Source organism: Microcebus murinus, chromosome 11, assembly GCF_040939455.1.
Source record: "Microcebus murinus isolate Inina chromosome 11, M.murinus_Inina_mat1.0, whole genome shotgun sequence".
Classification (NCBI taxonomy): Eukaryota; Metazoa; Chordata; class Mammalia; order Primates; family Cheirogaleidae; genus Microcebus; species Microcebus murinus.
The window spans coordinates 23,938,242-23,962,578 of record NC_134114.1 but is presented as its reverse complement, the minus strand read 5'-3'; the positions used below and the strand labels follow the sequence as shown (position 1 = coordinate 23,962,578).

The following is a 24,337-nucleotide window of genomic DNA, read 5'->3' as shown; positions in this document are numbered from 1 at the left end:
AGTAATTGATTTGGGGCATTAAACCAACCTTGCTTTCCTGGGGTGCATCCCCCTTGATCATTGTATTATTTTTATAATATATAATATGTTATGTATAATATATATATTATAATCCCTCAAAAGGATATATATTATACATAATATTATATATAATACATATATATTATACAATGGAATCATAATTATATATTATATAATTACATATTATATAATATATATTTATATAATACATAATTATTATATATTATATAATATATTATACATAATATATAATACAATACAATCATACTTATATATTATACAGTTACATATTATATGTAATATATATTTATATAATATGTAATTATTATATATTATATAATATATATCCTTTTTGGGGATTATAATATATAATATATATTTTACATAATATATACTATAAAAATAATATAATAAAAATAATGCAATCCTTTTTATGTGCTGCCAAATTCAGTTTGGTGGTATTTTGTTGAGGATTTTTGTGTCAACATTCATAAAAGATACTAGTTTGTAGTTTTCCTTTCCTGTGGTGTTTTGTCTGGTTTCATTACGATAGTAATAATGTCCTCTTGTAATAAGTTGGAAAATTTTATAGGTTAGCTTTTCTTATTTTATTATTTTAGAATACACTTTCATATATTCTCACTTTCATGTGGCTTTAAGCCCCTGAAGAATCTAGGAATGAAGTAGACTAGGTCTATATAAACTCATTAACACCCTTTGAAAACAGAATGGAAGCAAATGTTTAAAGCTGAGCAGGACTTGATATTGCTTGCAGGAAGATTATCTTTGTGTGTGAAGTACAGCAGGTTATTTTTTGAATGCCAGCAAAGGAGATTGCTTGAGGATGGCTTTCTTCTTAAAATGGGAAGTTGAAAAGTTGAACAGCTGTGCTTGTCACTCTGGGGACCCAGACTTAGAAGGATTGAAGGTGGGTAGAGTAGGGTTAGAAGTGTCAGGGAGTTGAGGCAATTGCTCCAACTGTTAACTGGCCCCCACAAGTAAGAGAATTGCCAGCAATAGCTGGCACAGCTTCCTTTTTCACAATTTTCTTTGTATATCACTTTTCTTTTTAAATTGGCTTGCCTTGAGTTGCTGTCTTTTGAGGTTATCTTAATCCAAACCTCTTCAATCAAGAGGTAAAAACCAAGGCAGGATGAAGCTTTAAAATTCTTGTTTGAATATGATTGTATGCCTCACTGTGGTGTTCTGCGAGAGTTTAAGATCAGAAAATAACTAATTAGAAGAGCCCTTAATCACCCCTCAGGGATATGGTGACCATGGTCACCCTATTCATCCCTATTTCATTTACCCTGCTACATAGATGAGTCTCCAGATACCCAGCTCTGTATTATATTAAGTAGAATCCTATGTACACCACAACCCTCAAAAAAGGTTACACACGCCATAGACACATAACTTTTCAGTGATGAAAATCCAGGTTTAAATCATCTTTGTCTCATCTACCCCCACCACAGTTGTTGGCTTGTAAATTATGTCTTTTGATAACATTGTTCAAACCTCATGGTTTATGTTTTCTTTTGCTCTATTACAAAGAGATGGCTTTCATTCTTGGCTAAAGGAATGATATCTGAGAAACCGTGTTACATCTGAATTTACCATTTTGAAAGTGATACCATTGACAGAGAATAAACAAATAATCTCTCTTGTCTTTTGACTTCTGGCCTTCGCTGCCTGTGTTGAGAGCCTCTTGCCGTGAATATGATCTTTTTGTTGATGCAGAGTTGACCCCAACTCTCTGTTCAAAAAGAGCCAGGGTCTGCTGTGTTTGGCTGCTGCTAGCTAGAGGTCTGCAGCTGTGCACAACACTGGAAACTGTACTTAAGAAGCTTGATCTCTAGTAAGACTGAGGTACTTACTGGATTGTCAAGCATACCTCCTCCTTTTCCTGAATGCCAATTGTTATTGTGCAATTTCCTCTTCAATGCCCATACTCAAATCCTGCTGGTATTTGCTTTATGGTACATACTCTTGTTCTCCTGTGCATTATAATTGTGTTACGGGGCTATTTGAAGGTCTGTGGTCCTACTCTTTTTTTTGCCTCCTCTCCATGATAAATAGTGCCTTTCACAGAGCAGATATTCTGTAAATGAATATTCAAAGAAAGAATGCCATTCACAATATTGCTTTTATCCCAGGTTATTTACTTGTTGACTAGAAATGGAGCAGCTGGGGCAGTAGGAGGACTGTGGCCAGCAGAGATTTAATGGCTGGGTAGTATCTTACTTAGTCTGATTTAGGATCAGCTAGGATTTTCAGAAAGGAGTGATGGCTTAAAATCAATCATTTTTGATAGCCTGCCTACCTGTCAAAACTACAAAATAATTAACTTTTATGATGTTATTATCTCAAGCAAATATGTCAACAATAACTTTAAAAAGTGTCACTGTTTAACCATCTAAATCTCTTATATTATCATTATATTTAACTCATGCAAATTATGATGAAATGTTACCACAAAAAACGGTCTCTAAATGATTAGACATTAGGTGGCATTCAGGTAATCCATGTATTGCCAGGAAGACCTTTAGAAAGCAGGGGCCAGAAGGGTAGTAATGGAAAAAAAGAGAAAATCAAGCAGCCTTGGTTTTGGTTTGTTGTTTGTTTGTTTTGGGATTAGAGAGTCATTGCTAGATATAATGTAGAAAAATCTATTGTACCCACAGAGAGACACATATGGACTATTTAATAATGTCTGTATTTAAAGAAATAGTAGTTGCAAAGTGTATTTTCAATCAGTTTTCCGTAAGTCTTTTGCATTAAAAATATATTAACATTCATTGAATATATGTAAATATCACTGAGTGGATTTATCAACCTAAATGCTTCAAGTTAAAGTCTAGAGGTGTTTCACCTGGGATCCATGAGTCCAGTGGATCTGAGATCTTGTGGGTCTGTGGCTTGTCCTCCCTATAGGTTTCCAGACAGATGCAATGAGTGGAAATAATCCTGAGTTGGGTAGAAGGTTCCACTGACCTCCAAGACTCCTCCTAGCTCTACTCTGCCAGTCAGTGCTTGAGGCTTGCAATGCAAAGATGAGAAAAGATTGTCCATACTCTCACTGTAATAGTTACCCTTGGGTTTGGCCCATCCCAAGATGGCTCTCCATTGAGTAAATGGCAGCTTACACTGCTTACTGTTAAAGGGGATTGTTGTGTTTTATAAAGTGCATTGAATTTCTCAGACAAAATGTGCCTTATAAATTTTACATTTAATCTAGATTTCATAATGCCTCTGTTGATTCAGTTCTCAAAAACAAATGGAGTGTTTACTACTCAGTAAACATCTCATCTTGGAGCCAGCTAGTATTTATGAAGGGGATGATTAAAGAAAGTATAAACAATGGAGGAAGGAACAAAAGATTTGCTACTGCTGTGAGGACTAGCAGCTCACTCTGTCTATTTTTCTAGATAAACCATTGGCTTAGAAATTGTCCAGTATAAATAAACTAAAGTGGCATTTAATCCCCGATTTTTGTTTGTGGCTTATGGCCAGAGTTTAGTCATAATGTAGATATAGAAAAACATATGCTGTATATGGGCAAATTATTTATTGAGTGGCAGACTCACTATTGAATAAACCTGTTTAGAACCATGACCTTGTATTTTAACAAACTAAATAATAGTCTAACTTTGTGGTTATTAAAATCCTAGACATCGTTCTTGTCTCCATGAAAGTTTATAAAAGAAATTAAGGTAAAACTTATGCCAGTATGACTGCATTTGAAATACTGTATGACTTAAAGCAGCTGTTTTTCTTTTACTCTATGTCTTATTTTTTAATAATGCATGAGACAATCCAAATACAGCTTGTCCCCAGCCCCCTGCCAGGGTTACTTGCTTTCCATGTTAAATAGATTTTCCTATGTAGTACTTTGAACTGTTAGGAAGGAAATAAAGTTTCTGCCACAGAAAATGCAATTTTATTTTACTGGCTCATGAAAAAGAATAGGGAACATTAATTCTTTCTTTGTAAATACTCACCACTTCTTTCTTGGTTCTATGCTTTCTTAGAACAGTAGCTTATTAGGTTTCTTGAAGTTGTAAGAGGACTTAGAAGTTACTTACCATTAAATAGTGCCTCTATTCCTGGTGCTTTCTCAAGTATGATGGCAGATCCTTTTGGAGTTCTGGTGTATTTGACAGAAAGCAAAATCTCAGTGCCGAGTAGATTCTGAAAGTTTTTTTTTAATATAATGTTTTATACTCCACTGTGAAACTTTTTAGTCACTCTTGGCTAGTGGAGTAGTAACCAAAGAAATGTTTCTTTTTGTTCTTGTTGTTATTTTACTTTAAAATCTAGTATATATTTGGTAAAAACAAGAAAAATTGTTTTAGAGCCTGCTTTTTTTTTATAAAGTAAACTATGTGATTATGAATTCTTCAGTATAACCATACATGTGTTTTCTCTTCTTTTCATTTCCCATTAATGGCTATGACAGTTGAGCATCCCTTATCTGAAATGGTTGGAACTAAAAGTGTTTCAGACTTTGGATTATTTTGGATTTTGGAAATTTGCATATGTATAATGAGGTGTCTTGAGGATAAGACTCAAGTTTAAACGAAAACCATTTATATTTCATATGTACCTTATACACTTGGCCTAAAGATAATTTTACACAATATTTTTAATACTTTTGTGCATAAAACAAAGTTTTGACTACAACCTGTCACAAGGCTAGATATGGAATTTTCTGCTAGCAATATCATGTTAGCACTCAAAAAGTTTCAGATTTTGGAACATGGCACTGGCACACACAAAACAGAACAATAAAAGATACTATTTGTTGTAAATTGAGTGACACATGTTGAAGTCTTGTGGGAGTGGACTGGGGTGGTGGGAGCTAGCCAGCACCCCTGGGAGCTCCAGTATTTAGGATGGGCTTCCCAGCTGACTGTGAGAACGAGTGGGATTTGGGAGATGTAGCAGGGAAGGGAGAAGGGATGGTATGTGTATGGTATAGTGCAGAGGTTGGTCAACTTGGTGTTGGAAGTTGCTGTTGAAAGTCAAGAAAAGGGGTGGCTATGTTGGAACAAGATACAGAATGGCCTTGAAAGGCTGACAAGTTTAGACTTGACAGTCAGCTGTTCAGTTTTTTGAGAGGATGTGGGTCAGTGTGAGAAATATTTAAGGAAGCCCCTGGAGTCAGCAAGACCAGCTTCTATTCAGGCCAGGCCTGTCCCTTGCTGTCTTTGCTCAGGCCCTAGAGGCTCAATGTAACTTCCTTCCCTGCCCCAGGCTGTCACCATCACTTCAGTTTTCCTCCCCCTGTACATCCCTCAGCCCCATATTTTCTCTTTCAGCAGCTAGCCCTGAAACAGACCCTCAGGTTCTTTTCATATAAAGCAGGTCCCCTTTATCCACAGGGGATGCCTTCCAAGACCCCAACGGGTGCCTGAGACCGAGGATGGTACCCAACTCTGTGCATGTTTCTCTTACACATACACCATGTTTCTCTTACACATACATGCCTATGATGAAGTTTAATTTATAAATTAGGCATAGTAAGAGATTAACGACAACAATAATAACTGTATGCCAGCATCACTACTCTTGTACTTTGGGGCTGTTATTAAGTAAAATAAGAGTGACTTGAACACAAGCACTGTGGTACCACAACAGTTGACCTGATAACCCAGATGGTCATGTCCCAGATGAGACAACATAAGATTCCATCATGCTACAAAGAATGGCTTGCAATTTAAAACTTATAAATAGCTTGCAATTTAAAACTTATGAATTGTTCATTTCTGGAATTTTCCATTTAATATCTTCGGGCTACAGTTGACCAGGGGTAACTGCAAGCATTGAAAGCGAAATTGTGGGACAACTATACAATTTCAGATAACTTATTATTTCACCAGCCTACTCTAGTCAGAATCAGGTTTCTTTCCACCACTTCACAGATTGCCCATCAGGGCCTTAGTGACTTTCACTGGACCAAATCAATGATCTGTTCTCATTTAACTCGAACCTAAGCAACATTAGGCACTTACTTCTTTTTATTCTTTTGTTTTCCTTTTTGGAGACAGGGTCTTGCTCTGTTGCCCAGGTAAGAGTACAGTGGCTTCATCATAGCTCACAGCAACCTCAAACTCCTGGGTTCAAACAATCTTCCTGCCTCAGCCTCCTAAGTAGCTGGGACTACAGGTGCATACCACTATGCTCAGCTAATATTTCTAATTTTTTATAGAGACATAGTCTTGCTGTGTTGCCCAGACTGGTCCCAGACTCCTGGCCTTAAGTGATCCTTTGACCTTGGCCTCCCAGAATACTAGGATTATGAGCCTGTGCCACCTCACCCAGATTACCACTTCTTTCTTGAAACACGTTCCTTTCTTTGGCTAGAGGATAATACATGGCCTTTTCCTCATGCCTTCCTGGCCAGATCTTCTCCTCTGCTGGCTTCCCTTCTGCTTGACCTCTCAACCTTGACACTCTCTTGGGCTCAGTCCTGGAACCCCTTTTCTTTGGCTACATCCACTCCCCTAGTTGTATCATCTAGTTTATCACCTGTAATCTCATGTAAACATTAACTATCTATAAAGATTTATTACCAACTTTGTCCTTGTCCATGAGTAGTGGGTTAATATAGCCAGCACTCTACTACATCTCTCTGTTTGGATGTTTGATGGGCATTTCAATGTTAACATATCTAAAATGTACCCCCTTAGCCTCCCCCAAACCTGCTCCTTTTGTGGTCCTCTCCTCTCCTCCGTAGTATATGGCATTGCTTTTCATCAGCTACTTAAGCTAAAGTCTAGGCATTGCCCTTCATTCTTTTCTTTGACTTAGCTTCCAAATCCCAACTATCAACAGTTCTTTTCAGCTGTGTCTCCAAAATATATCCCAAATCTGACTGTTTCTCCTCCTCTTCCACCATGACCTCCCCAGCTTAAGCCACTCACATGGGTAATTCTACTTGGAACTCATGAACTACCCCCTCAGAGCTTCTCTTTCCTGCACTTATTCTCCGCACAGCAGCCAGAGTGGCCTTTTGAAAACCTAAATCACTTCATGTCACGTCTCTGCCCAGCCTAAGAGACTGAGAGAAGCACTTTAGCACTGAGAGAAGGGGCTCCATCCGACTTACCAAGAGGCAGGAGGAAGTTTTCCATGGGCTACCTTCCTGGTCGTTTCAGCTTTATACTTAAGGCTTGAGAAACTAACAGCCTGTGAGATGTGAAGATGCAAATGAAGTGTGGTCTGTGCACTAAGGTGGGGAAGTGTTGATTTTAATGAGCGACATCAGTCAGGCAGGACATGATAAAGAAGACACCATTTTCACTAGGCCTTGAGGGATGGATAGATTTTCAGTGTGGCTCAGTGTACAGGAGGAAGAGTGGAAAGCTCCAGGGTGGCAGAGAGCTTGGCCTGAACAGCAGCATCGAGTGGTTTGGGGGATTCCTCTTTGGGAGAGTACTAGGCAGTTTTGTAGCAGGAGCCTGATGTATAAGTGGGAGAGGATAATAGTGGGTAATGAGGCTGAAGAGGTAGGTTAGGCCTATTTTGAAGGACTTTAGATGCTGGGTTGGGTTTAGAGTTTGGATGATGAGAAGCTATCTTTGGAAGATTGTATCAATAGAGGATTGTGTCAAAACTGATTTTTCAGTGGTCAGTTCTAACTTTTACTAGAATGCATTCTCCTTTCTGTTGTATACCTGATAGTAGAATGGAAGTATTCACAGTTATTACCAATATATCACCTTGACTTTCTGGGTGCTTTGAGTGTAGTTCCCAGGGGAAAGAAACCCGCTGGTAGTAAGCCTGAACCACATGGAATGAAGAATGCCCCCTCCCCACCCCTGTCCTTTCCCATTAGGCAGGCCCCAGATAACCTCTGGGCTAAGATGATGGTTAGTGCTTTTAATTAAGAGGAATAGGTAAAGTGTTTTGATTACTAAAGGAGCTAAACCTCATGTGTCCATTTTTTAGGAGGGGGTGTAAATATGCTATTTTAAGTAATCTTTTTCATTCTTACTCTAGGATTAACCACAATGAACGGCTGGAGTTCCTGGGTGATGCTGTTGTTGAATTTCTGACCAGGTAATTTTACAGTTCTTTTTTACAGTTCTCCAATAATTACATTTTATAGGTAACATACTTATTACACTACTTTCTTTGTAATTAGCCAAATAAGGCATTGAAACTCCACGTATTTTGTCTCTTTTGTGGAGCTTAAAAGCCACAGGGCTCTTGCCCTGACAGCTTGCACTCACTGATGCTATAATGAGCGAGATTACAAGATGAAAGGCTGTTGTCTTTGTCCTGTCAAGTGTATGTTAAAGTTGCTTACAGCCACAAGAGATCAGCCTGTCTTGGTCTAGATGCTTCAGAGCTTATATTCAATTTGTAAAGAAAGGGATGATATTTTAAAATGTCATTTCATCTTCTAGGATTTGTCTTTGATCCCTTTCTCACACTTTCTGATCTCAAGGGAAGTAAAGCTTACAAGTAATTTTAATGACCAGATTTCCGTGTGTGTGTGTGTGTGTGTGTGTGTGTGTGTGTGTGTGTTTTCTCTCCCCAGAGGTATTTTAGGATCCTTAATTTGGAGGTAGGGGTAGGAAAGTATGTTTTTATTTTTCCATATTCAGATTATTTCCCTTTTAAAGGGAGACAACACATGCTTCTCTTGGAACTCTCTTGAGCTATTTTTATTCTCTTTAGATTGTTTCTTTTCACAAGAAGAACATAACAAGGAGAAGAGGCTATTTCCTAAGCCTCTAAGGCTAAATATGCTTAGGTGCCCTTACCAGCAGTAGATCTTACAAGAAGGTGCGCGATGTGAGAGAGGTCAGCTGCTGTTGTGGTCCAGACTCGTTTTCCATGTGGTCTTCTGCCCAGTTCCCGCACATTTCTGATCAGCTCGTTTAGGCTTGTCCTCATGGCAGAGCCAGCCTGAGTGCTGTTCTCAGTTCTCTTCCTGTCCCGTCTGTGCTTGTGAAGAATATGTACCCCTGCACCCCTTTTCAGGGCTTCCCAGGATTCTCTTCAGGAGTCACCCACAACTCAAGCTGAGGAAATGTATTTGTTTCCAGTCCTACTCTCAGAGTATCAGATGGGATTGCTCTTAGCAGCGTGTGACTGATTGTTCAGGCTTCTGTTGTCATCAGCTTTCAGAGAAATCTTTTAACAGAAATAAATGTGAAAACATGAGTGAATAGTGCTTTTGGGGTCTTGGCACATTCAGATATTGTACTTACTATTTAACTTTCAAAGACTTTTAATCAAACCCTTTAGTTCAATTCAGCTGATATCTATTGCACAGGTATTGTGTGCCAGCCCTATTTCTGTGACACAGAGCCACAACAAAACATTGTGATGCATATTTATTTATGTGCTTCTTTTTTTTGTAGTGTCCATTTGTACTATTTGTTTCCTAGTCTGGAAGAAGGAGGATTAGCGACCTATCGAACTGCCATCGTTCAGAATCAGCACCTTGCCATGCTAGCAAAGGTACATAAAACATCTGAAGCACTTGTAGTTACGTCTCACAATATCTTCTTTAGTCCATGCATAGTTTTGCATTTGAATAAGTAGCTTTTTAGGATATATTAAGGGTGTAACATTTTATAGACCAGGAAGTATTTTTTGTTTGGGTTTTAAGGATTCAGCCTTATTAGTTCTGTTACCTTTGTGAGTTTCACCAGTAGCTAATGAACTCCATAGTGAGTTAACTTGAGAACAGATGAAGAAAAATTTGTTGACAGATGTACATGAACAGAGTTAAACATTTGGGAAAAAGGAACATGGGAACAAAGCAAAAGAAATGAAATATTCTATGTTTTCCCTTTGTGTAATATTTCTGTAGTACATTTGTTTTTAATTTACATTAACAAGCAGAATTATAGCTTTGAACAGAATATTCCAGACCATTTACAAGGGGTACTTTATAGACCTTTGAGAATTGCCCAAATGACAAATCCCATTAATTAAGATTTAGGGTTTAGGCTATCCAGCTAGCCTCATTGACTTAGCTGAGTGACTAACAGAACTTTTTCCTTGATTCAGATTCGTGCTAGGCATTTTCCTTACATGATCTGATTTGATGTTTCCATCTCTGTGCAAAATCTTAATATAGTGATTCATAGCAGATGAGAACCTGGACACCTGCACTGACTCAGCAGCTTCTGGTTCACATCCCTCCTCCTATCAGCAGGGTGGCCAGCGACAAATTGACACATTGTTGTTCTCTTCTCCAAACCTCTGCTTTCTTATCTGTAAAATGGAAATGACATTAGTACCTGCCACACAGCCTGGTTGTGAGAATTATAATAAATGATATTATGAGTTTTAGTGATTCATTTCATAAATTGCTTGGCATAATACTTGTTAATAGTAATCAATCACACAAAGAGGTGAATAATTTTGTGGTAGCTAATTATTGTTGTTACCCTGGTTCTTGTGATAAATCCTTACATTTTTATAGACCTTTGGATTTATTTAATAGTAGTTAGACTAATGGCTCTTAAATTTCCAAATACTGAGGATTAACTGGAAAAACTTTTGTGAGTTTTCCTTGCATTTTGCCTTAAGTAATTTCTATTTTTTTCTTCATTTTCATTTAAAAGTTGAAATTTGATAGAAAAGACTAGATAAAGCCCATCCTAGTTTTATGACTGTTTTGCTTTCTTAATTTGATCTTGCAAAAGCATTAATTATATTCAAAATGTGCTTAACTTTAGCCCATGTGTTAGCAAGAATGCCCTGTTTTATTTTATGTAATATAATCATTATCATAGTTCCAGTGGTAGGCTTTAAATCAGCTTTCGTGACATTTGAGAAGGCAAATAATGATACCTTAATGAAAAACTGTGGACAACAAGGTAAGCTTACTTGGTGTTAGCAGCCTCACAATGAATGACATTTTACAACCCTAGGTAAAACTGCTTTAGTGTTTGGGTGATTTAATTGTAGAATGCTTCCTGATAGTTTGTATTAATGTCATTGGAGGTACATATCAATAGGTAGATTGTCATTCTTTTCTCCATTGTTTTCTTTTTAGTTTAAGATATAATGGAATTGTATAATTATTTTTCAGATACTAGTAAGGAAGATATTTAAAGTGTGTGAAATTGCCATAGCATCAAAACAGAAGCTGTTACATAACACATTTGGTGCTATGCAAAGCCATGAGTAATGACAGAGGTAGCTAGTTTCTCCCTTCTGGGATTTCTATGTGATGTTCCTCCACCAAGCCTAAGCCTTGCCTTTCCCACAGTATTCAACATCTATTCCAGTCCAGCAGATGGTTGTGGGGGCCCTAACTTTCTTCTGTATAGATTAGTGGTCCTTAACACATCGACTGCCACACTTGGGAAAAAAAGTTTGTCATTGGGGCCATGGTGTTTTACTAATAAAATAGAATAAAAACTTCAAAAACAAAGCAATCCTTTCTAATTTAATGAAAAGTTTGTTGTTTTTTATTGTTTTCTGTGTGTGAATTACATGCAACTTGAAAAATAGTTCTCATGGCTCCCAAGGTGAAGAGACATGTGGGTTACATATGTTTCACGAGGCTCTGAGCTCAAAACTAGTGTCAGTTAAATACAACTCACATGGCAGTTAATGTGTTAATCATTTGGGAGTGAGGGGAATTGATGGAGAATTGCTGACCCCCCCCTTGCGAATTTAATGAAAGCTCTAAGTCAGCTCTTTAGACTAATGAGCATCTTAATGCATGCACAGTAGAATACTATCCTCTCCCTTTAAAAGTTCCTCTAATGCCTACATGGAAAAATAAGGATGCAGAATAGAGACTAGGAGAAGTTGGAAATTCACAGCACTCCATAATATAGTCGTTGTTTATAAGATAAAATATGGCTTGCAGTCTGCTCTCAAGCAGGGCTCCAGAGATAGCAAACAATTGGATTTTCCCAGTGAAGTTGTCAAACAGATGAAATTTACATATTCTAGTATAAACTCTTGTACTTTGGGATCAATTTTTAAAAAGAGATGTTTTCTGCTGTTACATTTGTGGTCATCAAAACTCTCATTTGAGTATATTTTATACTCATGGATTCCTAACGATTACAAAATACTATAGCATATATGTCTTGTTTTTGTTGTCTGTCTTTTCCCAATATAGATGAATATGAATATTTAACATACATACTGAGACACAAAATCTGAGTATCTTTTATCTGAGGACTAATGAGACTCATATTGTCCTAGGTTATTCATTGACTTATGTCTTGTTCCACATTATGTGGCATGTTATTGCTTAGTAAGTATTTATTGAATTGAATTACATGGTAATGGAAACAAATTTATTGCATATTTATGCAATGTTTGTGTCTTTGTCCTTTTATGGAAAGAATTATGATTTCCATTTATTCAATCTCACGAGTTTTATAAAAAATATTCATTTATATTGTGTCTAGTTCTGAAAGGAGTAGAATTGATTTGTTTGTTATAATACCATAGGATAAGAAATAAACAGCTACAGAAATCAAAATAAAGGGAAAATATGGGATAAGACAGTAAAATGAAACCAGAGATAAAGTTAGTCTATACTGATATATTCATAAGTCCTATACCTAGAACTGAGCCACAAATTTGGCTCTAAACTTTGCTAAGGCTAAATCAAAAAAGAAAGTGCAATTCACTACAAACAATATTCCCAGAGCCCTTTAGATCAATCCCATTCATTGCTCAGCAGGTCGCCCTTAGCTTGCACACAGAGGAGTGTGGAAACCTCATAAAGGTGACACAAGTGAAAAGATATAGGGCCTTCACAATCCTCACCAGAAAAAAAAAGACTTAGAGGTATAAGGCATTTTGATATCTTCTGAGGGTCCCCATTTACTCTACCACATAAAAATCTGTTTAGTGTGGTGCAGACATCATCAGTACCACGTAACTCTGGGATCAGAGAGGTAAAGCTGACTTACAAAGCTTTGGGTTAGGTTTGTGTTTCAGGGATCCATGCTCTTTTAGCAGAGATATTCCAGCTTGGGCTAGTGTTTAGTTTAAACTTAGAATTAAAGAGCTCAGATCTGATCAATTCTGACCCCTACTTGAACTATGGGAGTTTGTAGAAGCCTGTTTGGGAAAGATTCAAGTTAGTCAGAACTGAACCATAAGTACAGGACTCCTAATGGTAGACTAAGCTCTCTTAATATATTAATATGAGGCCAGTGGATTTGTAACCATCCCCCACCCTCCCCCAGGAAATGCTCAATTATTATAGTTAAGATTTTGACCAACTCTTTCTTACTTTTATCATTTTGAATTTTGTAGAAACTTGAACTGGATCGATTTATGCTGTATGCTCACGGGCCTGACCTTTGTAGAGAATCGGACCTTCGGCATGCAATGGCTAATTGTTTTGAAGCATTAATAGGTAATTTCTCTTTTTATATTCTACTTTCTTGCATGTTTAAACAGTCTGGAGTGCACATAAAATTCAGTGTGGGAACTTGGGACAGAATTACTTGTTGCCAAAGCACGTGAGGTTCCTAGTACAATATCCACTACCTTGTATTATAGTTAATATAGTTCCTCCAGATGCTGATCATACTGTCTGGTTTTTACATTCTTGGTGCTCAAATTGGTATCTGATATCATGCAGATGCTTATTAAGTACTGAATGAATTGAAATGAAGTGAATTAATATGAGGATGGATTACTTTCCAGATTTGATTCAGAAATAAACATAAATAAACAGAAACTAGGTCATTGGAAAGGCTCGGGTTGTTTTTGACTACATTTTAAACTATTTGCAGTATTTTCTGATTTAAACATCTTGAAAACACTACATTTCTAAAATCCAGGCTTGAGTCTACGTAACTATTATTTATTCACTTGGAGCAAGACTGATGTAGACACTTCACTCCTCACCCAGGAACTTTACTTCCTCAGCTTCTTTTTGACTATAACAAGAATACAATCAGCTGTTGGTACAGGAAAGTTATGAAGAGTTAATTAGCTAGTGATTGCAAGTATGCTTTACAATGAAATGTTACAGTAGATTGACAATTTGATTTTTTTAGGTAAATGATCAAGTACATTTTATTTTTCAAAGGCCTTTGTACTTACCATTTTTGCCCTCTTCCTTTGAAAATGAGTATAAAAGCTTCCCATTATAGTTTCATGCTGATGATAGTAGCAAGAGAATGTTTAATAATTATCCACAGTCTTTTCACAGCTATGTCTATTTTTCACAAATATGTCTATTTTCAGGGAGTTTGACACGTGGAATTACTATGCTCTGTACTCATAAAATATTTTTGACAGTTGGTGTTACCATTGGCTCCAGAGCTAGGCAGGTGATTCAGTTTCCTGTTTTATCATTTATCAGATCCATGTCTTTGTCAAATTATCTAATCTCTTTGATCCTCAGTTTCCCCATCTGTGAGCTGAAAACAGAATCATTTACCTCACAGAGTTAGTGTATGGATCTTAATAACTAATTCTGGCAGCATCCAATCCAGAACAAAGTTTCACTTCCTTAAGTCCTCCCTCAAATCAACCTTATATGAGCCTAAGTCTTTTCTAGTACCCTCCTACAAAGGTGCTGTATGAAGATGAAGATGAGAATGTCGAAATGCTTCGCATGGTGCCCAATGCATAAGTAGCCCCCAAACCTCAACAGCTACTATCATTACTATCATTATTGTTACTACAACTACCAATAAATAATAAATATATTTAGTTATCAAAAGCCCTGGTAACTATCTTAACTTATTACATGGAAAAGTAACCTTTTTTGAAGACAAGTGTAAAATTTGATTTCAAGAAAATATGACTACCCTACTCCAGAGTTATTTGATACCCAATTAAAATACTGTAGTACTTACCGGTTATGATTAATACTAAATATGTGCACAGCGCTTATATTTTAAATTAAAGGTAAAGGTTACCCTGATTTTTATTTGCAGAAGCCTTCATTGATCTAGACTCAGGTTTTGTCTATCAGGACTTTTTTCTTAGATGCCTGTATATATTAACATTTGGTCTGAAACATAAACTATAAATACAGAAAATAAAATGTAACATTTTCTTGAGTAAAGTCCAGTATTTGTACATTGTTCCTTTAGTAAGGTTTATACCCTTACCCTTCATGATAGTTCATATTTGGCCTCTTTTACTTACAATATTAGATTTCTTAATAAATTGAATTTTGTATTTGAGTCTAATTTATAATACAAAGCATAGCTAAAAGAGGGAAATGTTACCTTTAAAGCAATTGCTTCTGAACTTTTTTTTTTTTTCCTGTGAGTGGTTTTTGGCTTGCCTTTTTGCTTTTTATAGAGATATGTAATTTTCTTTGAATATTAATGCAAACTTCCTTTTGGCATTTTCTTCCTTTTATCTAGGAGCTGTTTACTTGGAGGGAAGTCTAGAGGAAGCCAAACAGTTATTTGGACGCTTACTCTTTAATGATCCGGTATTTATCTTGAATCATTTGATTTTTCTCAATTATATATCATTATGGAAGATTTTATTTCAATTGGTCTTTGTATCTTAAAGAGTCTGTAGGAGAAACAGAATACCCAAATTTACCTCCCATAGATGATCTATTTCTAGGACACCAAAAATAGCTTATTCAACTCTTGTAGATGGGAAAGTTCCATGGCCATTTACACTAGGAATTTTTCTTTCACCTGAATGCTGTGTTTCTTTGTGGTCACTTATAAATTAAATATGAATACAGATGTAATAAGACTTAGCTTCATTTTGAAGTATCTTGAAGTTAATTATGATGTTATATTTTATAATCATTGGGTACCTACCCCATGCAGGCTTAGTTGAAGTGATAGCCTTTTGGCTTTTCTGTTGATAATTTGTTTTTATGTAAATTATGTAGACTAGATAAATGTATATTTATTTTAGAAAGTCAGTTCATAGGGAGTTTCTGATAGGGCTATGAATAAAGAGTATGGAAGTACTTTTTTTTTTTAAAGCAAATTATAGTTTAAGAAAAAATGATAGATTCTAAAACAGTTTCTGTTGTTACTAAAGTATTAAGCTATTAATATTGCCAGAGATACCTTTTAATCCTGCATGTAATAGAGCATACTGGGTGCTTTTTGTACAAAAACAAGTCAATTTAACATTTCAAGGGAGAGGCAACTCTGTATTCCAAATTGAAATGTCATTATAATTGAATGAAATAGCCCTCATGGAGCAATAAAGAACACAGGAAGCCAGTGTTTTAAGCCTCTCTGAAGCCTTCAGCTTAAGTGGCTGTCAGATGTTATTATTGTATTATTTTGGGTAGTTTAAAAAAAAAAGAATCAATAATTTTGAAAAATGAACTGGACAGTGTTCATTTCTGAGAATTTGATTTTTGATTTGTTTTTCTAGAGCAATGTGATGGTTTTTGTATGTGTGAATTTCATACTGGGGAAAATTCAGGTGTTACATGTCCCCATTTTGTTCTACACGTGTAAACAAATGTGCATCTTAATTTGTATCTGTAGCAGATAGTGTTTATTTTAAGGCTTTTTCTCAAATTATCTTTGTTCTGGCCTTTATCTTTATTTGGCTATGTCAGCAACTTCTTTTTCTGTTTCCTCCCTCCCATTTTGCCTCTGTGTCTCCTCTGCCCCAAAAGCTTGTTCCACCACCCCTACCTTTTTCCCTGTCCCCTTCTTCCATTTTATCTGGGGGATGTTTCCCCTATCCACTCTGTGTTCCTGTTTTCCTGAATCACAGGCACTTTTACAGCTTGTGTTTTTAATTGCATCAGTTTGTGTTTAGATTCTTTTCTTTCTTTAAACTGCTTCTCTGCTAGTTGTCTATTTAGCGAGCTTATCTTTTATGCTTAGTACCTAGTGCAATGCTGACATGTGCAGCATTTAATAAATATTTGTTAAAAGAGTGAAGAAATGACTAAATGAAAAAGCGAAGTCTGAATGTTATCTTACAAATGGGATGGTTGAGATTCAGAATTTGTTTTACTGTGTCCTTCATAAAACTGAACAAGGCTTAGTAATGTATGGGCTTTCCACTTCAGCATTTTCAAGTGCACAAACTTGGACATTCTAACTCCTTTGACATCTCCATCCATTAGCTGTATGTGAGAGATGTTAGTGGAACTGTTGTACTTTTTTTGAGTAAATGGTATTGTGGAAACCTAATCAGCCAAAGACAGCCAGGGACAAACCTGTAGGCGACAAAGTCAGATTGACTGACTGCATTTGGTAAGGTGAGGCCAAGGCAGGCATCCTTTGTGAGGCCTGGGCTGGTGCTGAATGATTGTGAGGGTTCTTGGTTGGTTACCTTGTCTAAGGCCAGATTAGAGAAACAAGGGATTAATTTGGGATTGGACACTGTCACAAGGCAAGGACAGTTTATAATATAATTATCTTTGTCTTATACTTGAGGAAATGGAGACTTAGAGAGATTAAGTGAATTGCCAACATGGAGATTAGGATTGGACCTATGCAGTCTTCCCCAACAACAGACTCCATGGTTTAAGAGGAAAGGTGAAAAGTTATCATTTGTTTATGTTGTGTAAAAGGTCATAGATGCCTGTAAAGCATTTAGTGTTATAGACACCAGTCCATAGGGTCAATAGCTTAGATGAGAGGTCAGTGCTGCAGTGGAAATGAATGAGTAGTCCAAACTGAGCTAGCAGTTAAAGCAAGCAGAATGGTGGAGTTCTCCAGAGGAGATGGTAATGAATAGGTCGGGCAAGGGGCTGAAGTTTGGTAAATGTCCACTTAGGGTGGTGGAGGAGGGAAATAAAAGCATTGAGAAAACATGAGGAAGTTGTAAGACGGCAGTAACATTCAGTGTAATTCACACTACAGGGATTTTAAGGGAAAGGTTTCTGAATTGGTTAAGAGAAGTCCTTTAAAATGCCTTTAAAGAACAGTTTGATGTAAGTGCTTTTTAAAAATACTGTAAAAAAATTTTAAGTATATATTTTTAAGGTGCAAGTTGTAAAAAAAAAAATTAAGTATTTTATTTCACTTTATCTCTGTGTCACAAGATACACTAAATTTTCCTATACTTCTTATCTCCCCCCAGAAAACTTAAGAAAAATATTTTTCCCTCTTTTCAAAAAAAATTTTGTTGTTTATTTCAGAAACCTAATATCAAGGCCAGCAAGTAGCTTCAGAGGCTCTCTAGCATCTGAAACTGAAGGAAAAACACTTTAATTCTGAGAAAGTTCTAATTATAAATGCCTCTAGATTTAACTCAGTGGATAAAATAATGTGCTAGGGTTTTCCATAAAATTCATTCATTCCAGTAGTTCAAGTCAACAGTTGTATTGACCAGCAGTAAAAGTGTGGTCTCATAAATGTAGGAGCTTGTGAACAAGATATGGGATTTTTTCCCACTCCATCTTAAAACAGCTGATAATGAATTAGTGCCTAAAATAAAGGACATTTGAAATGAGTTTTAATTACAAAAGGCACAGCTGGTGCACATTTCTGGGGAATGGTAAGCAAAAAATTATGATTGAAGAGCAGCTTAATCCAGTGTATTAGGTTAAGCAAATGTGTAACTTAGTTTTAAAAGGTGTCTTTGACTTCTGGGGCTAGGGGTGGCTTTTTTCCTCCCCAGCTTAATAGGCTAATTAGAGTCATTACAGGCAGTTTCAGTGGTGAATACACTTTTAAAAAAATTAGTTTGCTAGCACTATTGAATTTGCAATAAGTGGAGTCAGCATCTGAAATAGTTCAGTATTTCAAATAATGACATTTTATTTAGTACTCTAGAGTATGTTAAATGGCTCTCTTGAGCATTAAAGGCATCACTCCATTTTCCAGGACCTGCGCGAAGTCTGGCTCAATTATCCTCTCCACCCACTCCAAGTAAGTATGACCTTCCTGTCTGCAGTGAGCTTTGTAACTCCAGCTATTCATGTTACTTTTGTTTGCCTTTTTTCCCCTTCTCGCTTTTATCCTTTGATTCCCTTCAGTGACCTTACACCTTTAAGCTGGGGTGTCAGAGCTGGAAAACTTTGGAACAAATAATAAAATGAACCCAGTTGTGTGGTCTGGGAGGAGGTAGGGGGAACATTGGAAGTTGTCTTTCCTCAACCAGTCAGGAAGAGCTGCTGTGTAGTTATGTGTGCCTCTCCCCCATTAAAAGGTGATAGTCAAAGCATATGTTGACTCCAGAATATCTGCACACCTGCTGTTGTAGAGAAAATAATATGGAAGTGAATCTGAGCATATTAAAAAAAGTAGAACAAATGCTAAATTAACATTGCTAAATTGTAACCTAATTTGGATCTTAGGAATTGAGAGCTGTTCCAGATTGCATTGAGAGTTAAACTCTGATTGCATAAAATTTATTGTCAATTAAAAATTTAGTATAGCATGATGGCTTTTTACTCAAGATTTTGGAATTTAGAAGCTATAAGTGTGGTGACACCCTTTTCCCAGTTGGTTTAAATTCTTACTATTCTTTGATTTTTTTTTTTTTTTTGAGACAGAGTCTCGTTTTGTTGCCCAGGCTAGAGTGAGTGACGTGGCATCAGCCTAGCTCACAGCAACCTCAAACTCCTGGGCTCAAGCAATCCTGCTGCCTCAGCCTCCCAAGTAGCTGGGACTACAGGCATGCGCCACCATGCCTGGCTAATTTTTTGTGTATATATATTAGTTGGCCAATTAATTTGTTTCTATTTATAGTAGAGACAGGGTCCCACTCTTGCTCAGGCTGGTTTCGAACTCCTGACCTCGAACAATCCGCCCTCCTCGGCCTCCCAGAGTGCTAGGATTACAGGCATGAGCCACCTCGCCTGGCCGGATTTTTTTTTTTTTTTTAATTTTACTTTGGGATATATGTATATATGTCAATATGCGTGCATATACTTATATATGCATATTTTGATACATGTATATATGTATAAATAAATGTGAGAGTAATCACTAATGGTTGAATTCTCGCGAGAAGCTTTACAGCAATAAATGACATTAATTCGGAGTACTTTAAAAATATCTTATTAATATTAGAGTATCCAAACTAGTTGGAAATGTTCATTTTAATTACACTTTTCATATTTACTCTCTGCTAGTTGTTAAAGGCTCATTGTTACATGGAGTACCACATGTCTTGTGGTATAATAATCTTTGCCGTGAGCTGAAATCGGTTTTAATGATGCTCATTGCCAAAATACCTTGGTTCCTAGAAGACACAATAGTCAAATTACTTTAATACAGTGGTTCTCAAAGGGCAGTCCCAGACTGATGCATTTGCATCACCTGGGAACTTTTTAGGAAGGCAAACTCTTAGTTCTTACTCCAGACATATAAAATCAGTAACTTTGGGGATAGGGCTCAGCCATCTGCATTTAACAAGCCCTGCAAGTGTTCTTATGAATGCTTAAGTTTGAGAACCATTGCTTTACTAGATATATATATTCTCTACCAGCTGTTCTTCAGCTTGCATCTTCCTTGGAGAGTTGGTATACTACTCAGGATTTTGAACTATCTGTATACAGTACTTGGCCTTGAAATTTGATAGAAGATTGGAAAATATTATTTGAGCCTTCTTTAAATATTAGGTTTGTTTACCATTCTAAGAGATGAAAAAGAAGCTTCCATGTTTTATTGGCATTTCGGAATTTCTGCCCATGGGAGAAGGAGTTTTACAAAACACCATTTTAGAATTGATCATTACTCTTGTAACCAAAAACTACATATGATTTTTATTTATTTCTGATTTCCTGTAGCTACAAGAGCCAAATACTGATCGACAACTTATTGAAACTTCTCCAGTTCTACAGAAACTTACTGAGTTTGAAGAAGCAATTGGAGTCATTTTTACTCACGTTCGACTTCTAGCAAGGGCATTCACATTGAGAACTGTGGGATTTAACCATCTGACCCTGTGAGTTAGAGACTACTCGTGTAGTCTCAACATGACCGTTTAGATGAGGCAATCTCAAACCTTTGGTGTCTGTCCTTCAAAGGAATTGGGATTTCAAACATATTTCTGGGAAAGTCACATTGTGAAATGGACAAGCAGCCAGATGCCAGTGTGGACCAGGATATATGCTCCAATTCAGTATTTTTGGTCCCATTGTCATGTGCCATGTTTCTCTGTGAAGTTTAAGAGAAATGTGAAGTTAGTAAAAACTTTTTCCGTGTTGGAACATCTATTACTTACTTTAGACTTTGTAGGCCACATGGTCTGTGTGCAGTCATTCAACTCTGCCATAGTAACATAAAAGCAGCCATAGGAGACATTTGAGCATGGCTGTGTTCCAGTAAAACTTTATTCATAGGTGCAGGCTGTGGGCTGGATTTAGCTCTCTGACTGACCCCTGTTCTAGGTGAATGATTTGAAGATGAGCTAGTGAAATAATTAAGAAAATAAGCAAAATTTATTTCTTTGGGGTTGTTTTTTGTTATATTTTTGGTCCCCTCTTCCATATCAAATATTCCCAACTCTCTTTAAACTGTAAAGATTAAAGATTCTTATCATAGGTTTTTTAAAAATCTGGAATAATGGAGTATATATTTCAATAGATTTAACAAAGAAAATTCTTGGCCCTTTTGCTTTGTTTTAAGATTGTTGTCTATATTATACTTTATTTTTCAACTGATACTCCTTATCTTCTGACCAGGCAATGTTTAGCAGTCTTTATTTTAGCAATTGTTTAATCCTTAGATAGTATTCACTTTACTCTTCTTTGAAACCCAACTGATACTAACTCAGATCTTTTCTCAGTTGAGAAGCCTTAGGGAATTGTATTTATTTTGTACTTTAAAATAGGATGAACACATTGCCTTTCTAAATCATATCTTTTAAAAAATTCTGGGTTTTTTTCTTTTTTTTAATTCACAAATGCTTATTGATTTCTTTACATTGATGTTTCTTGTTTCAGAGGCCACAATCAGAGGATGGAATTCTTGGGTGACTCCATAATGCAACTGGTAGCCACAGAGTACTTATTCATTCATTTCCCAGACCATCATGAAGGACACTTAACTGTGAGTTTGTGTTAAATCACTTCCTCTGATAAGATTGCTGTATAACAGGGAGTGAAGATTAGAGGGGTCAGTTACATATTTCTATAATTGATGACTTAGTTTTTGGTGGCGTTAGCATATTGTATGGCTTTGTTTATTCCATTGTGCAAATTATTTACAAAGCAAACGTGTGAAGAGAACTCATTTTATGCTCCTTCGTTTACTAATGACCTACTCTGTGCATGACATTGAGCTAGGCCTTATAGAGGAAGCAAATGGAGGTGTCAATGTTTTGACACCAATTCTATCCATAAGGAGTTTAGAAATTTAGAAGAGATGAAAGTATAAATAAATAACTAAAATAAGTACTGTACACATATGTAGTATGTATATGCACATAAATACACACTATAAACAGTAGAAGTAAGTAACTATAACTGAATGTAAGGTAGAACATGTTAAATCTTATAAAGAAGCCTAGGTAAATTGCTGCCTTTGTGCAGTTTAGGAAAAGATAAGATTTTTTCTAGCTCTGGAGTTCAAAGACGACTTCATGGATATGATGATGTTTGAGCCTTTGAAGATGGTTAGGATCTGGCCACTGGAAGGTAGTGGGAGGAAATTTCTATGCAAGGGCATTTCACACACTGGGAGTGCAGACACAGGGCATGGCCTAAAAAATCAGAAGATTGAGAGGCTGTAGGAACTGAGTTTGGTAGACCCTGATAGAGTTGAAAGGGAGTTACAGAGACAGGTTTGATTTATAAACAAAGTGAGATGGTCCCCATTCTCTCACTTTTGTTTCATTTTATGAAACTTTCTTGAGCTTTTTTATTTGCTGTGTACTGTTTTTACTCTGAAACCAATCAATAATATGCCCGGAATGGTGAACAAAACATATCTAGAAACCAGTTGTGATGATCTCTCAAGGCACAGGGAGTAACCTTTGAAAAGTCCCTTTAGGATTAGGCATTGAGAAAGCAAATACTTTATTGGGCAAAGAAAAATAGTGTACACCATAAGATACTTTGTTAGTGAAGACTTTATTATGTTGACAAAAATAACAAGTCTTTCATACTTTGCATCTCTACAATTTTTATTCATGTTTTGATTTTATCTTTGTAGCTGTGCACTCTGGAAATAGTTTATGTGAGACATAAATATTGGAGCTAGGGAAACTATGGTGATTTGGCTATGTTTAGATGTAATTTTCCAGTGGAATTTCTAAGCCTAGCATTCATTCAGTCAGTGAATATTTACTGAGCTCCTACTGTGTACCATGTGCCATTATAAGTGCTGAGGTATCAGAACTACTATTTTTTTTTTTGAGACAGAGTCGCTCTTTGTTGCCCAGACTAGAGTGCAGTGGTGTCAGCCTAGCTCACAGCAACCTCAAACTCCTGGGCTTAAACAATCCTTCTGCCTTAGCCTGCCGAGTAGCTGGGACTACAGGCATGCGCCACCATGCCTGGCTAATTTTTTCTTTAAATATTTTTAGTTGGCCAATTAATTTCTTTCTATTTTTAGTAGAGACAGGGTCTCACTCTTGCTCAGGCTGGTCTCAAACTCCTGACCTTGAGCAATCTGCCCACCGTGGCCTCCCAGGATGCTACGATTCCAGGCATGAGCCACTGCATGGCCAGAGCTACTTTTATTTTAAATTGAGTTTGATTACCTTTAAAGTTGACTGCTTTTAAATGGACAAGAAAGTGTTTCCTTCTTGAGTTAATATTAAATGCTTAAGAAAATATGAACATTTATGAGAAATGAACTAGTGTATAGTATCTTACTCTAAATTAGGAAAACAATAAATTGCATGTTCAGCATCCTCCATGACGGAATAGGCTTCATGAATGTCAGAATATCTGTTGGTCTTAGAAATGGCTGAACTAAACCAAATAGCTTGAATTAGAATTCATTTTATGGCCCTATAAGAGGCCACTGTTGAAAATGTGTGGTTTAAATATGCACATTTCCCCTGGTATTCCTGCAGAATTAATTATGAACTTTAGGATCTTAGGGGGATGGGATGTTATTGATCAACAAGTTTCCTGTTTCCCATCTTCTCATTCCATACACTACGCCCCACTACCCACCAGCATTAAAAAGATAATGCAACCAAAACTCAGAAAGGTATGAGTCCTGCCCATGGGACTATGCAAGATATTCTAGCTTTGAGTTCTTTCCTAAATCACTTCAATACTAGAAGTATACTTTTATCCAAAATGTTAATTAGCCTTGCAATCTTAAAATTAGTTTTCCACTAGTTTATTAGAATAGTGTTAACAAATGAAAAATTATGATATTAATATGTGGTTTTATGAACTACATTCACAGAAAGATTTTCCTGTAGAAATCAACAGGATCAGCAAATCTGCTGTCAAGACCAAGGTGATCTGTCATAAGTTAAAGAC

The 24,337-nt window shown here is 36.5% G+C and overlaps 1 protein-coding gene across 9 annotated transcripts in view; it reads left to right on the top strand.

Moving 5' to 3' along the window:
• The window catches only part of DROSHA (drosha ribonuclease III), a 113,998-nt gene that overhangs the window by 71,580 nt on the left and 18,081 nt on the right, over positions 1 to 24,337 (top strand). For all 9 annotated transcript variants that reach the window (XM_076007952.1, XM_076007950.1, XM_076007953.1 and 6 more), the window contains 7 exons: positions 8,026 to 8,085; positions 9,399 to 9,498; positions 13,285 to 13,387; positions 15,363 to 15,433; positions 18,771 to 18,815; positions 20,681 to 20,838; positions 21,839 to 21,944. In XM_076007952.1, the coding sequence (XP_075864067.1) occupies positions 8,026 to 8,085; positions 9,399 to 9,498; positions 13,285 to 13,387; positions 15,363 to 15,433; positions 18,771 to 18,815; positions 20,681 to 20,838; positions 21,839 to 21,944 (643 nt within the window). The remainder of the gene's footprint in view (positions 1 to 8,025; positions 8,086 to 9,398; positions 9,499 to 13,284; positions 13,388 to 15,362; positions 15,434 to 18,770; positions 18,816 to 20,680; positions 20,839 to 21,838; positions 21,945 to 24,337) is intronic.